The sequence below is a fragment of the Haemaphysalis longicornis genome, unplaced genomic scaffold, assembly GCF_048455015.1.
Source record: "Haemaphysalis longicornis isolate Haplotype H1 unplaced genomic scaffold, Haemaphysalis longicornis Haplotype H1 scaffold_3, whole genome shotgun sequence".
Lineage (NCBI taxonomy): Eukaryota > Metazoa > Arthropoda > Arachnida > Ixodida > Ixodidae > Haemaphysalis > Haemaphysalis longicornis.
Genome location: NW_027526335.1, coordinates 83,064,038 through 83,082,889, shown reverse-complemented (window position 1 = coordinate 83,082,889; position 18,852 = coordinate 83,064,038). Strand labels below are relative to the sequence as shown.

General features: G+C 47.5%; 1 protein-coding gene across 4 annotated transcripts in view; it reads right to left on the bottom strand.

Annotated features, from left to right (window-relative positions):
- Positions 1-18,852, bottom strand: part of LOC144174748 (cholecystokinin receptor type A-like) — a 208,746-nt gene that overhangs the window by 22,671 nt on the left and 167,223 nt on the right. For 3 of the 4 annotated variants that reach the window (XM_077703591.1, XM_077703588.1, XM_077703592.1), the window contains exon 5: positions 9,434-9,791. In XM_077703591.1, the coding sequence (XP_077559717.1) occupies positions 9,434-9,791 (358 nt within the window). Of the gene's footprint in view, positions 1-1,954; positions 2,168-9,433; positions 9,792-18,852 lie in introns of all 4 variants that reach the window. The other variant, XM_077703590.1, reaches the window with a different exon arrangement.

The following is an 18,852-nucleotide window of genomic DNA, read 5'->3' as shown; positions in this document are numbered from 1 at the left end:
CGTTATTGAAAGAATTAGCCCTGGCTTCAGCCATTGTGAGTACAACAACGAATTCATGACGCTCTGTCCACTCTCCTGTACTCCTGACGCTCACGCCATATCCCTTGAATACATTGTTTTCCTGGGGCCAGAAAAGGACGGCAAGCTGATTTTAAATTTCTTCGGCTCTCAGTTCACATATATTTGTGCTTGAGCTAATGTCCACTTCACTTGATGTACTTCGCTTTCAATTTTTGACTTCGAACAAGCTCATCACATTTACAGGCCTGGTGTTTAAAGAAGCTGTGTTCACGCTGATTGGATCTGACGTGACTAGTGAACCTTGTCTCTAGTTTGATTTCCGTATTGTATGGAAAACTATAACACGATATTGAACCTGTTAGTTTTGCTTTTCATTCGAATGCCTCTCACGAAATCCTTGGTTTTGCTACCAACGCACGTTTTCGGAGTTATTGTGGCACCCAAAATTCGGTTTTACTTCCATTGCTTTCATATTTATTGCCTGCTACCATCCCTTTCCCGGAGTCGCAATTTCTGTTAAAATCAGGCGTATTCGTTCCTCGTCTATTTGTTAATGAATAGAAAGACAAGTAAATCTTGTTTGATACAAGCAGCTGTAAACGCTTGATATTTTTGCTCGCTTTCTAGCATACGGGCTAATGTGGATGATGGAGCGGGGAGCAACTTGCGTAATGTAATACAAACGAGATCATCGAGTTTTTGAGGTTGTTTTTACTGGCGATCGTTTTTGTTACAATCTTACAATACCTTTTCGAACTTACCGCATAATTTGCAGGTGTCACTATCCGGCTTCGGCTTTCTTTGCCTGACGCTTTCTATTACTCTACCACTACTCTCCCACATTCACTTAACTTTGCCCCTTTTCTTTCTTTCTTTCTCTCTGTGTCTTCGCTGCCTCTCTGACGAAACTAAAACTGATCAGCGACATGGTCTCGGATGTTCTTTCTTTCGTACCCTCATTCATGATTCTATCCCGAAGCAGCAGCGATGTCCTTCCGGTAAGAATGTCACCGGATGAGCAAACAAAGAGAATTTTTATTTTGATCTAAAAATTCGCGTGCCAGTGCAAAGCAATTACGGTGTGGGGAGGGTGCTATCCAGTATCCTGACAGGAAACACCAACGTTCGAAATAAGAAACGCGTTGCCTTAGCTAGGAAGTATAGAAAGTAGTATTTTTCATGCCGATTTTTTTCTGCAGAGAAAAATCCTCCAGGCAAATAAAAACAAAAAACCAAAAACCTTTCTACGACCCCATCGTTTTTTGGATCCCAGCGCTTTCGGTGTACGGGCTTCAGAAAGAAACCCGTCGATTCAATTTAGCGTGTCATCGTCCACAATTTTCAGTCTCACATTTTCAAATTGCATGAGCGGTGTTTTGAAGGACTCACTACGTTTGGTGCTAGCAAAAAACCTTTCCCGTTCCTTTCAATTCGGCTTACTGGCAAGAAGCAAGCCTTTCTGTGCAAAAGTCAAAGGACGAGCTTATTAAAATATACGTGTAACACAAAATGAAATCTCGGGTTTAACCAAAGCCACGTCAAGTCCCGTAGAAGCTCTATAGTTAAAAACGTGGGATCGCCGGCCAAAGGTTTACTTAAAAAGACATTTCAAAACGTCCTTTTTAATAAGCGTTTGTCCAGTGATCCCGTGTTTTTAACTAGGTGCTCAACATACTCGTGCCTTACCCGGGCTTCTAGAGTGCACGATCTTGCTTTTGTGTCCACGTCTAACATTGCTCATATCCCAAATAATGGAAAGCGCTAAAAAAGCGGACGGAATAAAGACAGAAAAAAACTGGTAAAGGTAAAAAGGGTGGCTTGCGAAACAAAGGAAAACTGGTGAGCAGCAGAAGCTGGGCGTATAAAGGCGGTGGCGTGGCTTATAGTGCACCAAGCGGTAGTCCAGCGAATTGCTTGATACTTTTCTGTTTACCTTAGAGTCTTCTCGCGGCCACGCTGTATCGTGGAGATTGCGGCATGGCAGCGGGCTGTTGTTACATATCACGTTGGCAGCGGGGGCAGCCAACGGAAGTGGGCCAGTGCCTCGCAGCGACGTACAGACTTTGGGAGCGCTCTGGTCGTGCCGTGGGCCTCTGGGGGCCATTGCAGCCACGCTTGAAGCGACATCGCCTGAACGATGACCTTCCTGCGTGTTTCAGGTTCGGAATGCATCACCTGGGGTCACCGGGGCAAGTGCGCTTTCGATGTGCGAAGAGCTTCGATGGTGCCACGGAAGAGAAGCAGAGAAAACTCCCTTGTTTTTTTTTTTTCTTTTTTTTATTACAGCATTCGTTTATTGTTAGAAGCGTCGCTACAAACGACCGCTGCCTCAGCGTGTCGTGATAGTAACTCTGGAACCACACGCTCTTCGCGCAGTCGTTCATTGCCACGTATCGTTGTCATAATAGCACGAAAGAAAAATATTTGCGGTTCCTTTGGGGCCAAGAGGTCAACTTTTTTCATATGGTAGAACAGGGGCCTCAAGCTGACATCCTCATTTCTTTTTTGTTTTACACTTCTTAGGGCCGTATTCTGAGTTCCTCCTCAACTCAATCAGCTCCCACCACTCGACCGAGGGGAGGTTTCTGCAATGCTCATGCATGGGGAAATCAATTTCAAGGATCTCCTCTACTGGGGGCTCGAGTGGAGGAAGGATTCAGAATACCAGGGTTAGTGCAGAACTTAGAGGATAATGTCCGGTGCATTGCTCCCATAATATACATATTATAAGGTTTAACGCCCCGACGGTACACAGGCGATGCAGCGTGATGTAGTGGAGTGTTCTGAATTAATTTTGACCCCCGTGGGGATCTTCCTGTGGGCCATCTTCGTGCGCCAAAATCTCGAACAGACGGGCGTTTTCGCTTTTCGTCTCTATTAGAAAAGCGGCCGCCACGGACTGGAATGCATTTGCTCTCATAGTCGCGTATCTTAATGTCTGCTTATAATTATTCAGTGACGTGTCGCAAATGTTTGCGAAATCAGTCTACATGTTCAAAGGTTTGTGCAAGCGGAATTCAGTATTAAATAAAAAAAATTTTAATTAAACGTCTGGGGACCCCTAAGCCCATCTCATGAGTAGCGAATGCCCAAGGATTGATGTCCTATTTCCGAAAGGACATGTTCCGTGGCGCCGCAAGGATAAAAGAAGGCCTCAGCGCAGGCAGGGAAAGCCAGTGATTGCAGCGGCATTGGAATGAGGTAGCGGCAGCCTAAATTTAAATCTGTGCGTATCCCCACTCCCCCTCTCCGCTCTGGAATTTTGATTGCCGTGGTGGTAACTGTGATGGGTTGCTGCGCATGCGCTGCTGGGTTCGGCAGCACGCGTTCCGAAACGTGCCCATGCCCACCAGTTGCGTAGCAACGGGAGCTTTTTCTTTGCGTTTTAAATTCTCTCTGTGAGGAAATCGCTATGCAGTCACTAGGCGTTCTTTGTCCACTGATTTTTTGGGACACCACCTTCTTTCCTTCTTTGCTCAACAAACCACTTACTTTTGGCGCAAGAAAGCCGCTGCCAATTCCCACGTCACTTGGCAAGACAAGCCCGAAGGTAAATGTACACCACGTTACCCCACCATCCGCAACAGTCGCACAGATGGCTCACGAACAATTATTAGATAACTTAACAAATAAACTCGGGTTCTTATGCACTTTCATTAGTACATGATAACTGAAACCTTGTAAGATCAATTGCTATGTATTCATATTAAAATTTGAGGGAAGAAAACATTCATAAGCTCAATGACAAATACGAGTGGGCGCATGAAGGGAAAAAAAATGAGAGGGGACTAACTATAGCATCTGCAACAATTTTAAATGGCAGCAAAGTAACTAAATCAAAGATAAAAATATATATAGGGAACGAAATGAAGAGTACTCCTGCTTAGTGTGGTACATTACTTCCCTACACTGCCCTCTTTGGGACGATGCATAAGATGGCGCGTTTAACTGTAAAACTTTCGTGACGAAAAATTTAACCACGAGTATTAAATGTTGTCTTTCAATTAGATTAGAAATTCGTACGGAGTTTCCGCACTATAGACAGATGAAAGCAGACACTTCGGGTTTGAAAAAAAAACTGCAACAATGGTGCACATGCAATCGATAAAATAAAACAATAGCGCAAATATTTATGCCCCTATTTTTGAATCGCGGAGCCGGCTAAAATATCACGAAGCCTCGGTAGGCCCAAATACTACCGTTCTAATTAATTTTAAGAGCGGAGCTGTTGTTACTGGCCGTAAGTTTAGTGTTGCAGAAAAGTACCAAGAAAATGCGAGCGCTCCTGAGCTCGTGCCTCGCGGCGACCGCCGAGCGTCCCCGGCACGCGCAGTGGCTTTAGCAAAAAAATAAAAACTTGCAAAGAGCCCGGCGAGTGAGAAAATGCCGAGCGTTTGTGCAGGGACCGCAGAGTCCCCGACTCGCGCAGTGGCTTTAGGGGGAAAAACAAAAAGAACTCCAGCGTGCGCCCTTATCGTGGCAACACTTGCTCGGAACGAGAACGACACGTCATAATGTACGCCCCTCCTCATAGCGTACGCCACTGGCAAAAACCTCGAGGAACTATAGACAGCCAGGACTATAGTCTGGACTATAGTCCCTATAACCCAACCAAGAAGCCGAGCAGTCCTTTGGACACAGGTTTCAAAATAAAGTTTCTTCTCTCTCTCTCTCTCTCTCTCTCTCTCTCTCTCTCTCTCTCTCTCTCTCTCTCTCTCTCTCTCTCTCTCTCTCTCTCTCTCTCTCTCTCTCTCTCTCTCTCTCTCTCGCTCGCTCTCTCTCTCTTGAGGAGAGCGAGAAAATGCCGAGCGTTCGTGCGCGCGTGCCTGCCTCGCGGCGACCGCCGAGTCCCCGACTCACGCACAGGCATTAGGAAAAAAGAAAAAAAGAACTCCAGCGTTCGCCGTAATCGTGGCAACATTTTCGCAGAACAAGACACGTCGCAGCGTACGCCCCTCGTCCGTTCGTCCTCGATAATTTAGGGTGATAATGCTCAAGATGAAAACACAGCCTGGTTGGGAGAGGTCACCGCGGCCGCCGCATTCTCTAGAAGCCATTATGGATATTTGGAGACGTGGCTACGAGTGTGCCAATCCTTCCCAAGACGACTTGCCGATCCCTCCCCCGCTGCCTCGAGTCGATGACAAAGAGCTCGTGGAAGTCTACTATGCTGGGGCTGACTTTGCATCTACCACTCTCCGCAAAGAAGACGACGACCTCTTCGATGTATTTACGGCGATGACTAGCCCCGTTAATATGCAAAAAAAAAAAATATACTGAAACTTAACTATACGTATACGTGTCCGGCAATGCTCACCTACAACAGCTTCGCATTAGTTTTGCGCGTGAGTGCAAGCTTCCGTGAATTTGTGCAACGCGTTAAAACAGTCAACTTGATATTGCAACTAAGAGTATTTCAAACAACATTGCAGCCGTAATTAAATCAAAAGTTGTAGGCTTGTCATGACAGCACATAGTGATATTTTAGCCAAAGCATTTAGCGCAATTTTTTTAGATGCGACGCTGAGGAGCGTCTCTTGCTGGCGGCCCTGTCCTGCGTGCGTCCGTCGTCCGCGTCCGCACAGCTGCGTCTCTCCTCCGCTCGCCTCCTCTCCTCTCTCCGATAGCGAACACTCCCTCCCAACATCTGCGGTCGCGCTGCGCGCGGCTGCGCACTGTGCGCATGTGCAGTACTCTCTCTCTCCGCGGTCTCCTCTCCTTCGGGTGCGCTGCGCATAGAAGCGGAGTGCTGCGCTCCGGCCGGTCTCTCAGACCACGGTCGTCCGCGCTTGCGCTTGCGCTTGCTCTCTTGCCGTACCCGATGATTGCTTGATGCGGCGCCAATGGAACCCCCTTCAGCGTCGCATCACACCAGGGTTCCCGCGAGGGGAGGTGAACGTAATTTTTTGTACGTGGCTTCGCAGCCCTTCGTTATAAACTTCACGAAGAGAAATAAAAAAGAACGAGAGCATTGCCTGCGACTGCCTGCGCCTGCGACTGATAGCCCTGCTCCACTCCGCATCATCCAGGCTCTTACAGGCGCGGGAACTTCAATCCTGTTTTCAGCCAATTACAACGTGACATCAGCTACAAAGGCGCACTGAAGAGACCCGCCAGCGTGAAGATGTAATACAAAAGGGCCGCTGTACTGGTAATCTGTCGAAAGCTGATGCGATGTGCAGCTGTCGTCTGTGATTCGGCTTTGTGTAACGTCGGGCGAGCGCGACACTCACCAACCGTACGAGAGCTTCTATCGGGCAGACTTGTTTCCAGCCTGGCCGCGTTTACTTCCATCGAACATACCATGCGTGTGTCGTACGCAGCAAGGAGGGGGGGGGGGCTTGACTTTCAGTTAGGCCCACGTTGACCTAAAGCACCGTAGAATAGAGCTGTTTCAAGCTCCAATCAAATAATCTAACCTGATTGGTATACCGAGCCGTAACAATAATAGCAGTAATTAGGTTGTCAAAGACGAACAGATCCTACGAGCGCTGAGACATCCACCAGCACAGCTTTAGACGCCCGTCAAAGAACGCAGTCTGACATTTCGGTTATATGAGTTCAGGGAACTTCAGTGCTGTAGGGAAATAAGGAGCTCGTGCGCAGTGAGGTCATTGATCGATGTCAATGAGAAGCGTTAAAGGCGTTTGCACCTCACCGCGAGCGCAGCTCTTCCATTAACCAGAATTCGAAGGAGGGTCGTGCAGTTAAAATGACTACCTATCGAATGCACGCAGCCAGAGTAAGAATTGGAACTTATTGTTACTTAGCAGTTCCTACCCACAAACGTTATCGACCCTATGTACCCGTATACTTTATGCTCTATAGACTCATATATGCATCGACACAAGCTCCCAAGCCTACCGGCGTCATTAACATGTAGGAGGTGGCTCTCAGTGTGCATTGCCTAGAGCCATTCAAAAGTCTTCACAGCACAAACCAAGTCAGCGGCATCGTGCGTGGTGTGGGCTACTCTGCAGACAGACCACCACCCGCATTGCTAGTACTCCGCCTGCAGGCGATTTCAATAAAGTCTTTTCACTAGGCTAGGATAGACGAATCTCCCTCTTACACCGAGCGCGGATAACCATCGACCCCGGGCCTAAGAACATCAACCCCGATAAGCACGCTCAGAGTCCTTCAAGGACTCTGGCATGCTCAAAGGGCCCGCCTACTTCCTCGGCAAAGATCCGCGGCGCCTAAGCTCCGTTCGACCAACGTACTACCTTCACGCATATCCTGGGAGAGACGAGGGGGACACCACGGCCTGACCTTTAAACTACGAGCTTGTCCCTCTTTAACTAGACGTATATGCCATCGACGATATGGAATCTCTTTCGTTTGCCAGAGCCATGAATGCGGGGGCGGCAACCCACATTCTCGTTCGCAAATACCCGTTTGTAAACAAATACAACACTCGTTCGCAAACGAACACGTCAACGCATGTATAAAACACTCGATTCAGTTGCGCGTCACCCGCGCTCGTGGGGTACAACTTCGTGTACTCAACGAACTTCATGCTGCCGGCAGCGGTCGTTGAAATCGTAAGCGGAACGTCAGACTTGACGTCTCTAATCGCAGAGTAGAAAACTGTATGGAACATTGATGCCCCTTTTACAATTCTGGTATTTCTTCCCGTTATTAAACAAGTGGTGCCGCAACGAGTGAGAAAACTGTATTGTCAGCATTGTAATCTGCAGGTATATGTCAGCTTTAAAGTCCCTTTAATAAACTGACAACAACGGGGGAGGGGCGCATTACCTATACCTCAATGAAGAGCACACTTTTTACGTTGGGAGTTATTTTTGCTCATCTTAATTGTTTCTCTGCAAGACTCAGTACTGGAAAGATATTAAACCATGCTAGTAAATGCGTTGTAGACCTAGTCAACGGTATATCGTTCCTATTTCTATTACACAAAATCTTCGATACGGCACGACACAAAAACAAGGCCCTGGTATGCAAGAAACCCAAGCTATCTCAGAGCACAAAATGCTTTCTCCACATTGCCTGTATACGGATTTAGCACCATCAAGCAACGGTTGCGTTATTTGAAAGACCTCATGTCGGAAACCTTATTGAGATTCCCTTTGCCGCATTTTGAAACAGATGCGACTTTGGTGACGCAGTACGAAACATAATTGTAAATTTCAGAAATAATTTGCGCTGTGTGCTTTGATCTCTTGACTACCCTTCCGTCAACAAACATTGCTAACGGCGCTGAAAGCTCAACTTCCTTATTGCCCCTCCCTCGTCATCAACATATTGACGGATTAGAGGTAACCTGTTCACGCAGTGTACGAAAATGCTGCACACGCGGTGCTGCGAGAACTATTTTAAACGTTTTTTTTTATTTTGATTTCTAAGGAAAGCGTACGTTGTTTCGCGGGGAGAACGATATGGAAGCGTTGTAAAAAACGCAAAAATAACGTTTGAAAACCTCTGTATATGGGCAACAAGATGGCTGCGAGTCCTGGATCTAAGGGGATATAGAAATAAATGATTGATTGATTGATTGATTGATTGATTGATTGATTGATTGATTGATTGATTGATTGATTGATTGATTGATTGATTGATTGTAGGGTTAACGCGCCGAAGCAACGCAGGCGATGAGGCGCGCCGTAGTGGAGGGCTCCGGATTAATTTTGACCACCTGGGGATCTTTAACGTGCCCCGAAATCTCGTAGACACGGGCGTTTTTGCTTTTCGCCTCCATCAGAAAAGCGGCCGCCGCGGCCGGGAATCCAACCCGCGACCGGATATAGAAATAAATAACAAAATACTATAGCACACTTGCTCACAACACAAGTCTGCTGCACTTCGAGGCCCCAAGTTTGTGCATTGTGTTTACTAATCACGAATGCTATTCTCCCATTCCTCTCTGTTATATAGCACAGTGGGAAAATATCGCCTAAAATCACATGGTGGCCCAAGAGAAAAGCGTTATTTTGCTTGATTGTGTAAGCAAAAGCTTAGATGAAAACAACGGAGTCAAATAGCAAAATTAAAGGGGCGCACTGTAAACAATTGTAGACTGAATAAGGGGGGGGGGGGGGAGAAAACCGAAAAAACAAACAATGCCCGAAAAGAACAAAAAGAAAGAATGATAGGTAGAATTATTGAAAGGATCACTCAATGATGCAAAGAGAAAATAAGTTAGCGTATAAAAGCAACAGATCGGAAAGTAATCAAAGGAGTTCAGCGGGGCGGAACAAATAAAAACACGCCGTACTAACGATATGCTTAAGGTGAGTTATGAGAGAAGCATTAGGGAAACGGAGCAAAGTAAGGCGCAGGGTTCGTGGCATGGCCAGAACAGGGAAGACATTACACCCAATGCCTTGAAACTTTGGAAGCCACAAAGCTTCCTGACACAATTGTAATGGCAGTGAAGGCAAAAGTGACGTACCGCTGGGGTTCTTGCCGTTGCTGCAAATACTGTTGAGCGACACGAAGCGGTCGTGGCTCTTGGTGGACGACCATCGTCGGCGACGCCGGTGAGCTGAGGCCCGCGAGCATCCGAGCACGTTGCGGAACGCCTGGCGGTACTTGTCGTGCATGAAGCAGTACGTGATGGGGTTGCAGCACGAGGAGACGTACGAGAGCAGGTGTACGGCGGCGAAAGCGCCGGACGGCACGCGGCTGTAGGCCGCCTGCGCGTCGAACACGGTCCACGTGTGCAGCACGTACAGCGGCGTCCAGCACACGAAGAACTCCAGCACCAGCACTGACAGCATCCTGATCACGCGCCGCTTCGACGCCCGGCTCTGCGGGAAAGAAAACGGTGGCGGTGCGTGACTGCGGGCGTCTCTTTCGAGAAGCGTGTTTCGCAATTCCCCTTTGCGAAGCCTCCCGTACTATTGGGATTATAACTCGCTTGAGTGAAGGTTGATGTCCAGCATAGGGAAGAGGTGACGCGAGAAGGCGGTGGCGCGACATTAGGCCTAACGTCGGCGTACGGGGAGTACGTCGGGTTTACTGGCACCCGACGTACTACTAGTAGCCCTACGTACGATGGCTATGATATTGTTGCTATGTCGTAAGGGTAAACTTGCAGGTTTCCTAAAGTTAAGCCTAAAAATTGGACGTCGAGCCTAACGCCACGCTTTGCGGTCTAACGTCGTCAAACGTCACCCACTGTAAAAGAATGCTCATTGCACGTCAACCTCCGGGTGCCGGTTGACGTCCTAAGACATCAGAGCAGAGCTTAAGGCCTGAGCCGGCGCATAGCCGACAGTTGTAGAAACTGATGCACATACCCGCAGCGCGTGGTGTGCTCAACAACGCTCTGTAATCTTGGTGTACGCTGGACAATGAATACTTCACGCAATTCATGAATGAATGAATGAATCCATAAATGCATTAAATGCAAGTACCAGGAAGGGCTCGCTACAAGAAATATGTGCCCGTACTCTGAAGCCCGAGTAAGTGTTACTCTCCTGAGACCAGCCCATGCCAGCAAATGGGTATGGGGCAACCCTTGAATTCTTGCTGCTTTCGCACGATATTCCGCGGCTGGTGCCCCGAATCCGGGTGTCAATTTCTTTTACGGCCAAATCTGTATAATAGAGACACTTCACTGACTTCAGTGTGATGGACTGTCAGTGGACTGCCCGTGAGTCCGCAAAGGAGGCGGCGCCCGGCGCTAAAGAGGCATTCTGCAGGTCAGCTGGAGACTCCAGCGCCGCCACGGCCGCCACTGCACTCAAAGCATGCGCCTCTTTCTAGACAGCCCACTGATTCGACGCTTTCATCGGGCGCGTGGGTTTTCTCCCCGTGTTAAAATGTATATTAATGGGCAAGTAAAACGCCGACGCAAACCTTGTGTATACTCAAATACTCAAAGAGTGCAATTTCTTTCCAAGTCCAATTATCACTGTGCTCAGTTACAAAAATGACGTGTGGTGAGGGCACCATGGAGAAGCTGCATTTTTTAACGCATCGTGGTAATTGTGAAAAACATGCTTGTTTTTTCGAAATAAAATTGATCACAAACTTGCATAATTTTGTTTACAGGGCGTCTCAACTAAAAGTTGGGCCAAGGTACAGATAATGTTGGGGCGTTGCCGCAAAATCGTGCCTGCTGCATGTTACCGGACATCATTGTAATTATTCTCCTTTATCAAAATTCAAAAATTGGTTATTTTTAGATGGTCAACTCTTTTTTCATCTCTAACGTGTCAGTTCGAAACTTGGAGGCCTCACGAAGAATTCCAGAATCCTGCACTTTCTTTTTCCCGGAAAAAAAGCCCGCGAAATGCGGGCAATGCGAACAGAATGACCGCAGGCGCACGTGCTGCAACCAAGCGTCTTACATCGAGATTTTCGGGATACCTGACAGGACTTCTCCTTGTATGATGCATCGATAGACTCATCGATACACCGTATATCCACCGATCATATCACTTAGCAATAACGCGTTAGAAGGTCATGCGTCTGCACGCAAACAGTTTCACATCCTCTACGCTCCCAAACTGAAAAAAAAAGAACATTCCATGCGGTGTTATATTGTCGACGGGAGGAGAGCGCAAAAGAAAAATGGTAAGTGCTCCATCGCGATGTCTTATTTTATATATTTTCCTCTCCGAACGCACCGCGCCCTTGAATTCATCAGTGGCGGGGGGTTCATATCAGTAACACCATAACATTTCGCATTAAAAATCATTTGCTGGTATACCCCAAAAACCAACCCCAAAAATAATTAAAAAATGCCGAGCAATAAAGGAATCCAGCCGTGTCTCTGTCGGAGCGCGCTTTCGAAGTTTTCAGTAGAAACTCTCGAGTGAGTATTTATTTCCCATATGATGTATTTCTGAGGAACTCGTTCCCCCTCAACAAAAAGACACAGCTCAAATCGTATCACGATAAAAGTGCCTGTTTCAAATGCCATTTCAATCGCTATACAGCTGTCGAATTAACGCTCCAGCGAATAAGCCAATAATTTGCATTTTTGTGGATATGGAGGGCGTTACACGGTTTTACGCCTTTTTCACTATTTTAAATTTTGTATTTTTAACGTTATTTCGCGGATATTTTTTTTTCATTTATCCTTCGGTTTGGGGGGGGGGGGACATTTCTAAGATGCACATCTTTGATTTTGTAAGATCATTTTTGTTAAAATGTTTTTTTTTCTCTTTTTCTGATTTGTTTTTTGTTTTTCGGGGCGTTGCGCTCTCCCGGCTGTTAGCGTACTCGGCAAAGAATGCTACCCATTAATAGTGCGGAACCCTGTATACACGGCACGTATAGCACGCAAAGCATTAGCGGTATAGACTAATTCATTTGTTACTGGCGGCTGTTAAAACCCAAGCGGTTTCGTGGCAGGTACCGAGCGCACACCATGAGCGCAGACATTCCGGTTTTCTTTCACGCTTGGAAAGCTTCCGATTGGGCATCCACACGAGTGGTACGTCTGGGACTGATCCCGAAGGTATCTGCGCCTAAACTACACGGGTTGCACGCATGTAGTGGTGATGTGTCAGTAATCTGGGAAGAGCAGACATTGCGGATGACAAATTATTCGCCGGCACACCGCATAAAGAATGACCAATGGAAGAAAAAAAAAGAACTAAGAAATAGCGAGCCATGACTTCTGGCTATAAACATACAGAACATTGTCCTCGAAACCACTCTACACGTCCGACAGACATAGATGGACGTTTCTTGCCGTGATCAGTTGCCCTATCGCCAGAGCGAGTTCGCAACGTCGACATCGGGATGTACCACCCAGTCGACACGTGCAGTAGCAATAAAGAATGGGCGAGCACTGACGAGGTGCCAGGCGCTCCTTGACACCTCAGATAAAAGATGGAACGTCCATACCGTCCCAGCGGAGGCGTGGGCATCTGTGCGGAGCGATGAGGCCCTGTTGGAATGAAATCCCGGCACGTGGGCACGTGCACTTCCCAGTGGTAGTTTCGTGTAATTACCTGGCTCTTGGTTCGGACTCCGGGTCGATTGAAAAACGGCGCTGCCCAAGTGCCATCCCGCTATTTGTTTCTGTCAGGGCTTTCCGCACCGAAGCACCCCCTGGGAGGCGCATTGCGCCGCAGGGCTGCGGATTAATTTAAGCCACCTGGGAATCGTTCGCGAGTGCCGAAATCTGCCCACGCGGGAGTTCTTACTTTTCGCTGTCATCAGAAAAGCGGCTGCCGCAGTGGAGGTCGAACACGCAATCGGCAAAACAATGTCTCAGCCACTTAGCTACACCGACGGGTCGTGTCGTCACACCCGAACGTGCGGGGTAATTTGTGCTTGAAGACGGGGCGCTCTGGTAAATTGAACACTCATCGTTTCCTGGCACAAGGATGCAGGACCAAAATTGAAACATTCCTTGCACTCATGAAAAAAGGAAACACTGAATAAACCCCACGGTATCTTGTTCTTTGGAGCAGAAACACTTCAATTGCGCTTTGGGAAAGGGCGATATATAATGGAAATGTACAAGCCTAGGAGGCAGTCAAGGTCGAAATTTTGTATTTGAAAGATCGCCAGCTGAATTTTTAGCAGTGAGTGAGCATGTTGTCCCCCTCCCCCAGGAGTTTCATGTTCGGTTTCGATACGCACGCCTTGTCCGATCACGTATCACGAAATAACTCAACACTATAAGCTAGAAAGCGTCATCAATCCAGCACCGCATAAACACCTAACGAAATAGGAGGAACGGCAGCTCCATGCACTCCAAACAAATACCTCTCCCCATCCCACTAAATGCAATATATTGCACCAAACCGCATATTACCTGAATGTCGCTTCTGCGAATCCCCGGGACGCCCTTTCATAGGGTGTGGGGCTGCGCCCACGCCCCACTACATTCGCGAAATCCACCCCTTACTTCTTACTAGCTTTGGGAGAGAGCTCTGACCAGCTGCTCCGACTTCAATGATCAGCGCCTGCTGGCGTTCAGGGCCGCTGTGAAAGCTGAAGGGTTATTGGACTAAGGACTCCTCCCCATTGGTTTTCGCAATAAACACGTTTACTCTCTCTCTCTCTCTCTCTCTCTCTCTCTCTCTCTCTCTCTCTCTCTCTCTCTCTCTCTCTCTCTCTCTCTCTCTCTGCCGTCTGAAGGCTGCAACGTGGCCTTCCGCACACATCTCTCGTACAATGTGCCAACCGTGCTGAGCTCGATGTACGAGAGGCGTCCTTTAACGCTACGACCATCTCAGTGGTATCGCTTGATCGGTTTAGTGGCTGCGTTGGCTGCCTGTGGCTGCTTTTGTTTTTTACCAGTATCAGCATTTAGTTGCGAGCCGTTCCCCTACCTTCGTCTTTTGCCACCCACAGGCTGTCTTCAGACTCGACGCTTCAACGCGTGCAAGCGGTGGCGGCAATTACAAGAGCTGTCGAAGCACATGTCACCTCCGTGGCAACGTCTTCGTCGTTGCGAAGACAGCTTACCCTACCCTCGAAGCCACCTCTCTCCGCGCAGTCATTCTGTGCTCGCCTGTCACTGGCTCTGTTGATAGAGTGACGCGTAAATGGACGCATGCTCTGTCTATTGCTCACGTAATAGTAATGTAGAAAGAACGTTCAAAATGGTCATCGATTAGCCGCGTTGATTTCAGAGCAACGGACGCTTAGTTAACTACCGAAGCCATTCTGTTCCGGTTTTAAACAAGTCCTGTACGCAAATTATTCGGATACCTGCATGAAGTTTAATCTCACGAATCTCACAAAATGCGCGCGTTGCCTCAGTTAACAAGGGCTAGGCCGGGTTATGACGGACGGCAGTTTGGATGTGACAGTGGTTTGAAATTCAGATGCTTGGACATTCTGGGCCAAAAATCTTACTCACAAGCATTTGCGCGTGCATTATCACCCAGTCGAAATCGGTGATATCTGCAGTCCTTTTACGCCGACTCCGATGTAACATCACTCAGCCTGATATTCTGCGGCTGATGTTGATCAAAAAACACCGACTTCATCGCTTACCCAGTACGTCACCTACCCGGACACTTTCCGGCCCTGATAATGTAGGCAGAAGTTGAGGCTCGTTTGCGGTTTTTTTCAATCTCGTGGGAACAAAACCTATTGAATTCACCCAGCTGTTCACCAGAAAAAAAATGGATACAGTTCCACTCAACGAGCAAGCTGTCGGAGGGGCGGAGCAGTGATTCTCCCTTGTGTTATTGTTGTGAGTACCTTGTGTTTATCTTCTGTTTATGTATGTTTTGCTTTTGTTTTTCTGTGGTTTCCTTTTCTTCCAATGTGTGCGACTTTTCTTGTTCTGTGTTCAGGTCTTTTTCTGTGTTTTGATTTTGTTTATCTGCTCTTTCCGATTCTTTGGTTCTGTCTGTCCGTTTTGTTTCCTTTTCCTTTGTTTCTTTAGGCTGACTTTATATTTGTTTTTTTGCTATTTTAGTACACTTAGTAACGACAGAACGGGCGGATGGGGTACGTAAGTGTAGCCATATGTCGCACTCATTGCTGGCACTGTTAGCGAATGTTTACAAGTTGAGCAGACTTGGTACTCATTGAAATTCGTGCTTGATGCTGTGAGTACGTTCTCGCTCGAGTACTCCGAGGATACTGGCTCTTGATTCAGGGTCGCGAATATTGCCGATCTTTATAAACACGCTATTGAAGCCCGGCCTATCACGCACGCTTACAACTACGACCAAAGGATCGATCGAAAAGGTCCTGCTTGATTCGTGCGTCCGCTCCGCCGGTCTCGGGTAGCTGCCATTACTGCCGTCTCATCCTCATTTCGCATTGCCGCATCTGGGCGCTAACTACTTTTGTCTGGCGTTTTGCTTATGTCTGGAACTTTAAGTTGAGAATTCGCTTGCCTTTTCTGCCGTTTCGCACGATCTTGCTGGACTTGAAGTTGATGATTTGCTTGAATACGTTTGCTTGCAGCTCGCATTTCCCCTTTAATTAAATTATGGGTATCTCTCCTTTTCTACCGTTTCGCTTCAGCCTCCTGAACTTTCGCCGTCGGATCCGCTTTCCTTCGCTGTTGTTGAACCTGGACTACTGCCTGACGAAGCAGGGAATTTCGCGCTCTTCGTTGACGCTTGGCTTCTGCTTCAAGTTGTCCTCCAGCGTCGCTGTCTTTCGTGAGCAAGAGCTTGCTGTCGCTCGGTTTGAGCCAACTGTTCTCCGTCCATGGCGGGAAAAATTGGCTATTCGTCCGCAGGGTTTATTCTTAGAGGCTGTGGCGCCCTCTTTTGACTAGTTTCTGTATAAGTCTGGGTGCGTGACTTCCGACGACATTGTAAGGACGACATACCGAGCGCGTAAAGTGTTCCACACAAAACACTGTCCTGAATATTTCATGTGATAGACTGAGGGAATGTTTTTAATCCTGATGGGCCCTTTAGTGAGTCAAAAGCTTTCACTTTGATACGTAGAGATAAGGGTAGACAGGGCATCGTATTTATTTTTGTTAAATGGTAGAGGTCTACCAGGCAGGCGAAAAGCGAAAAACACCCGTGTTTCGAGATTTCGGCTCACGTTAAAGATCCCCAGGTTATCAAAATTAACCCGGAGCCCTCCACTACAGCGCGCCTCATCGCCTGTGTAGCGTCGGCACGTTAAATCAATCAATCAATCAATCAATCAATCAATCAATCAATCAATCAATCAATCAATCAATCAATCACACATCTAACAGTCCACGTACAACGTTCATTACACCTGCAACGCCTATCCCCATACGAAAATTTCTTGCTGGCAAGAGAAATCGAAACACCCCAAAAACGAACTTCCCGACGAGTGTTGTTGTTTGGAGCTTTTTGCGCGGTGTTCGAACGTGAAAAATTCAGATGTCAGTTTACTAGTCGCAGATACACCAGGGGCAGTACTGTAATCCTTGGAACTTCGCGTACTGAGGATAACCTTAAAGGACGCACTGTTACTCAAAACCAAAAGGGTTTAATGTTCCCAGTTGACTCGGTAACCAATAGGCGGCATTCTAGTCGGTCTGGACAACGTTTACCGCCATAACTATGTAACATAGCTCTGAGTGTCTTGCGCCTTAAATTTATGATTCATGCATCTAGTTTTACAGCGGAGATTTTATAGGCTATCTCCCCCGACTGCACGAGTTCTGCACTCGCGCTGTATGCACAGCCTATGACTTTGTGATCAACACCCTCAAGCACCAAAAAAAAAATATTCAGACGTAAGACGTGAATGACAAGTCTCCTGTCCTCGTCGTTCACATCCTACGTCTGCATTATTTCGCGTCTAAAAATGTTGATAATGAAGTACCAACTAGCTCGAACCCACACGTTGTTAAGTTATATCACTGCCCTTCGGATCCCTCTTTGCCTCTGGCGTTTCATATTTTGATGGAATATGGCCAATGGAACCCCTCAAATAATGTATTTCCAGCAAGGCATCTGTGTGTAATAGAGAAGCCGACTTAAAGAAAAGCTGGCTTTCCAAAATTTGGGGTTGCACACTGCAGACTACTCATAAAGAAAAAAAATTAGGCGGCATTTATTTATTTATTTATTTATTTATTTATTTATTTATTTAGGTACCCTCAAGGCCAGAGGCATTAGAGAGGGGAGTGGGTTACAATAGTTACCAACATATTACAAAACAGAGCAGATAAATAATAAACAGAAACAAAAAACAGGAAAATGCAATGTACTTCATTGCTTCTGATTATACAATGTTAGCTAAAGCAGTTTTAAAAAGTTGGTGGTCCGAAATTGTTGCCATCAGTGCGGGTAGGTGGTTCCATTCTTGTCATGTACGCGGTATGAATGACTGGGAAAAGGAGTTAGTTCTGCAGAAATTAGTTCCGCCGCGTTGGCGCCGTTGGGCGCCAACGCGGCGGAAGAACAACACCGACGTCTATTGTGGCGTGACCACCAAGTGTAAACTGGATGCCCGTCGGGATCCTGTACACCACGAGGCGGAAACCGCAATACGTCGGCGTGGCTACAAACCCGCTGAACGCTTCCCCGGAGCGACGGCGCGATTTGAGCGGGAATTTGTGGCCTACTAACACGGCGTGGGTTGTGCGCTGTGTGGTAATTCCTCGTTTCCCGGGAACCTGAGTCCCGCTACCCCGGTGATTCACAAACAGCTCCGCAGTTTATCCACCTTTGCAGAGCGGTATGGCACTGATTTTTAAGAGCGAAGCTCTTCAGCAAATCGTAACTTTTCATGTCCGCAGCTAAAAATGCGAAGAAACTGCCCAGCGCGCGCACGTGAGCGCAGACCTTGCGGCGACCGCCCAGCAGTTAGCAAACCGAAAAAATACCTAGCGCTCGTGTGTGCGTGCATCGAGACGGCCTCCCAGCGTCCCCTGCGCACGTTTCCCAAGCCAAGTATACCCACACAGGGAGATTGGTCAAGAATGCGGCGACCACCCGGCAGTTAAAAAACACCAAGACAATGCCGAGCGCTCAAGTGTGCGTGCCTCGCGGCGACCGCTGAGCGTCCCCGGCGCCCTTTTGCCAAGTAAAGCAAAGCCAATTAGGGAGATTGGCCAAGATTGGCAAAAAAACTCAAGCGTTAGCCGTAATTGCGGAAACACTTGCGCGGTACGAGAAAGACACGTTATAGCGTACGCCCCTCCAAGGTGGTGTCCAACGATTATCACTTCCATAAAAATGATAGAAGCTCCCACTTACGGCAACAATTATGAAGTGAATATCGTTGCGGCAGCGAAGAAGAAGCAAATTGGCTTCAATCGTGGACTTGAATTTTCGTGAAGGTCGTGAAGGTTGCGTACAACTTCGCTCCCTTGAAGTCTTACGCGTTAGTGTGAACATCCCTCATTTTTTTTATTTGCATATTTAGCTGAGGTGAGACGTTACTCAAAACTTTACGAATAAATCCATTCCCGCCAATAAGCGTAATGTGGCC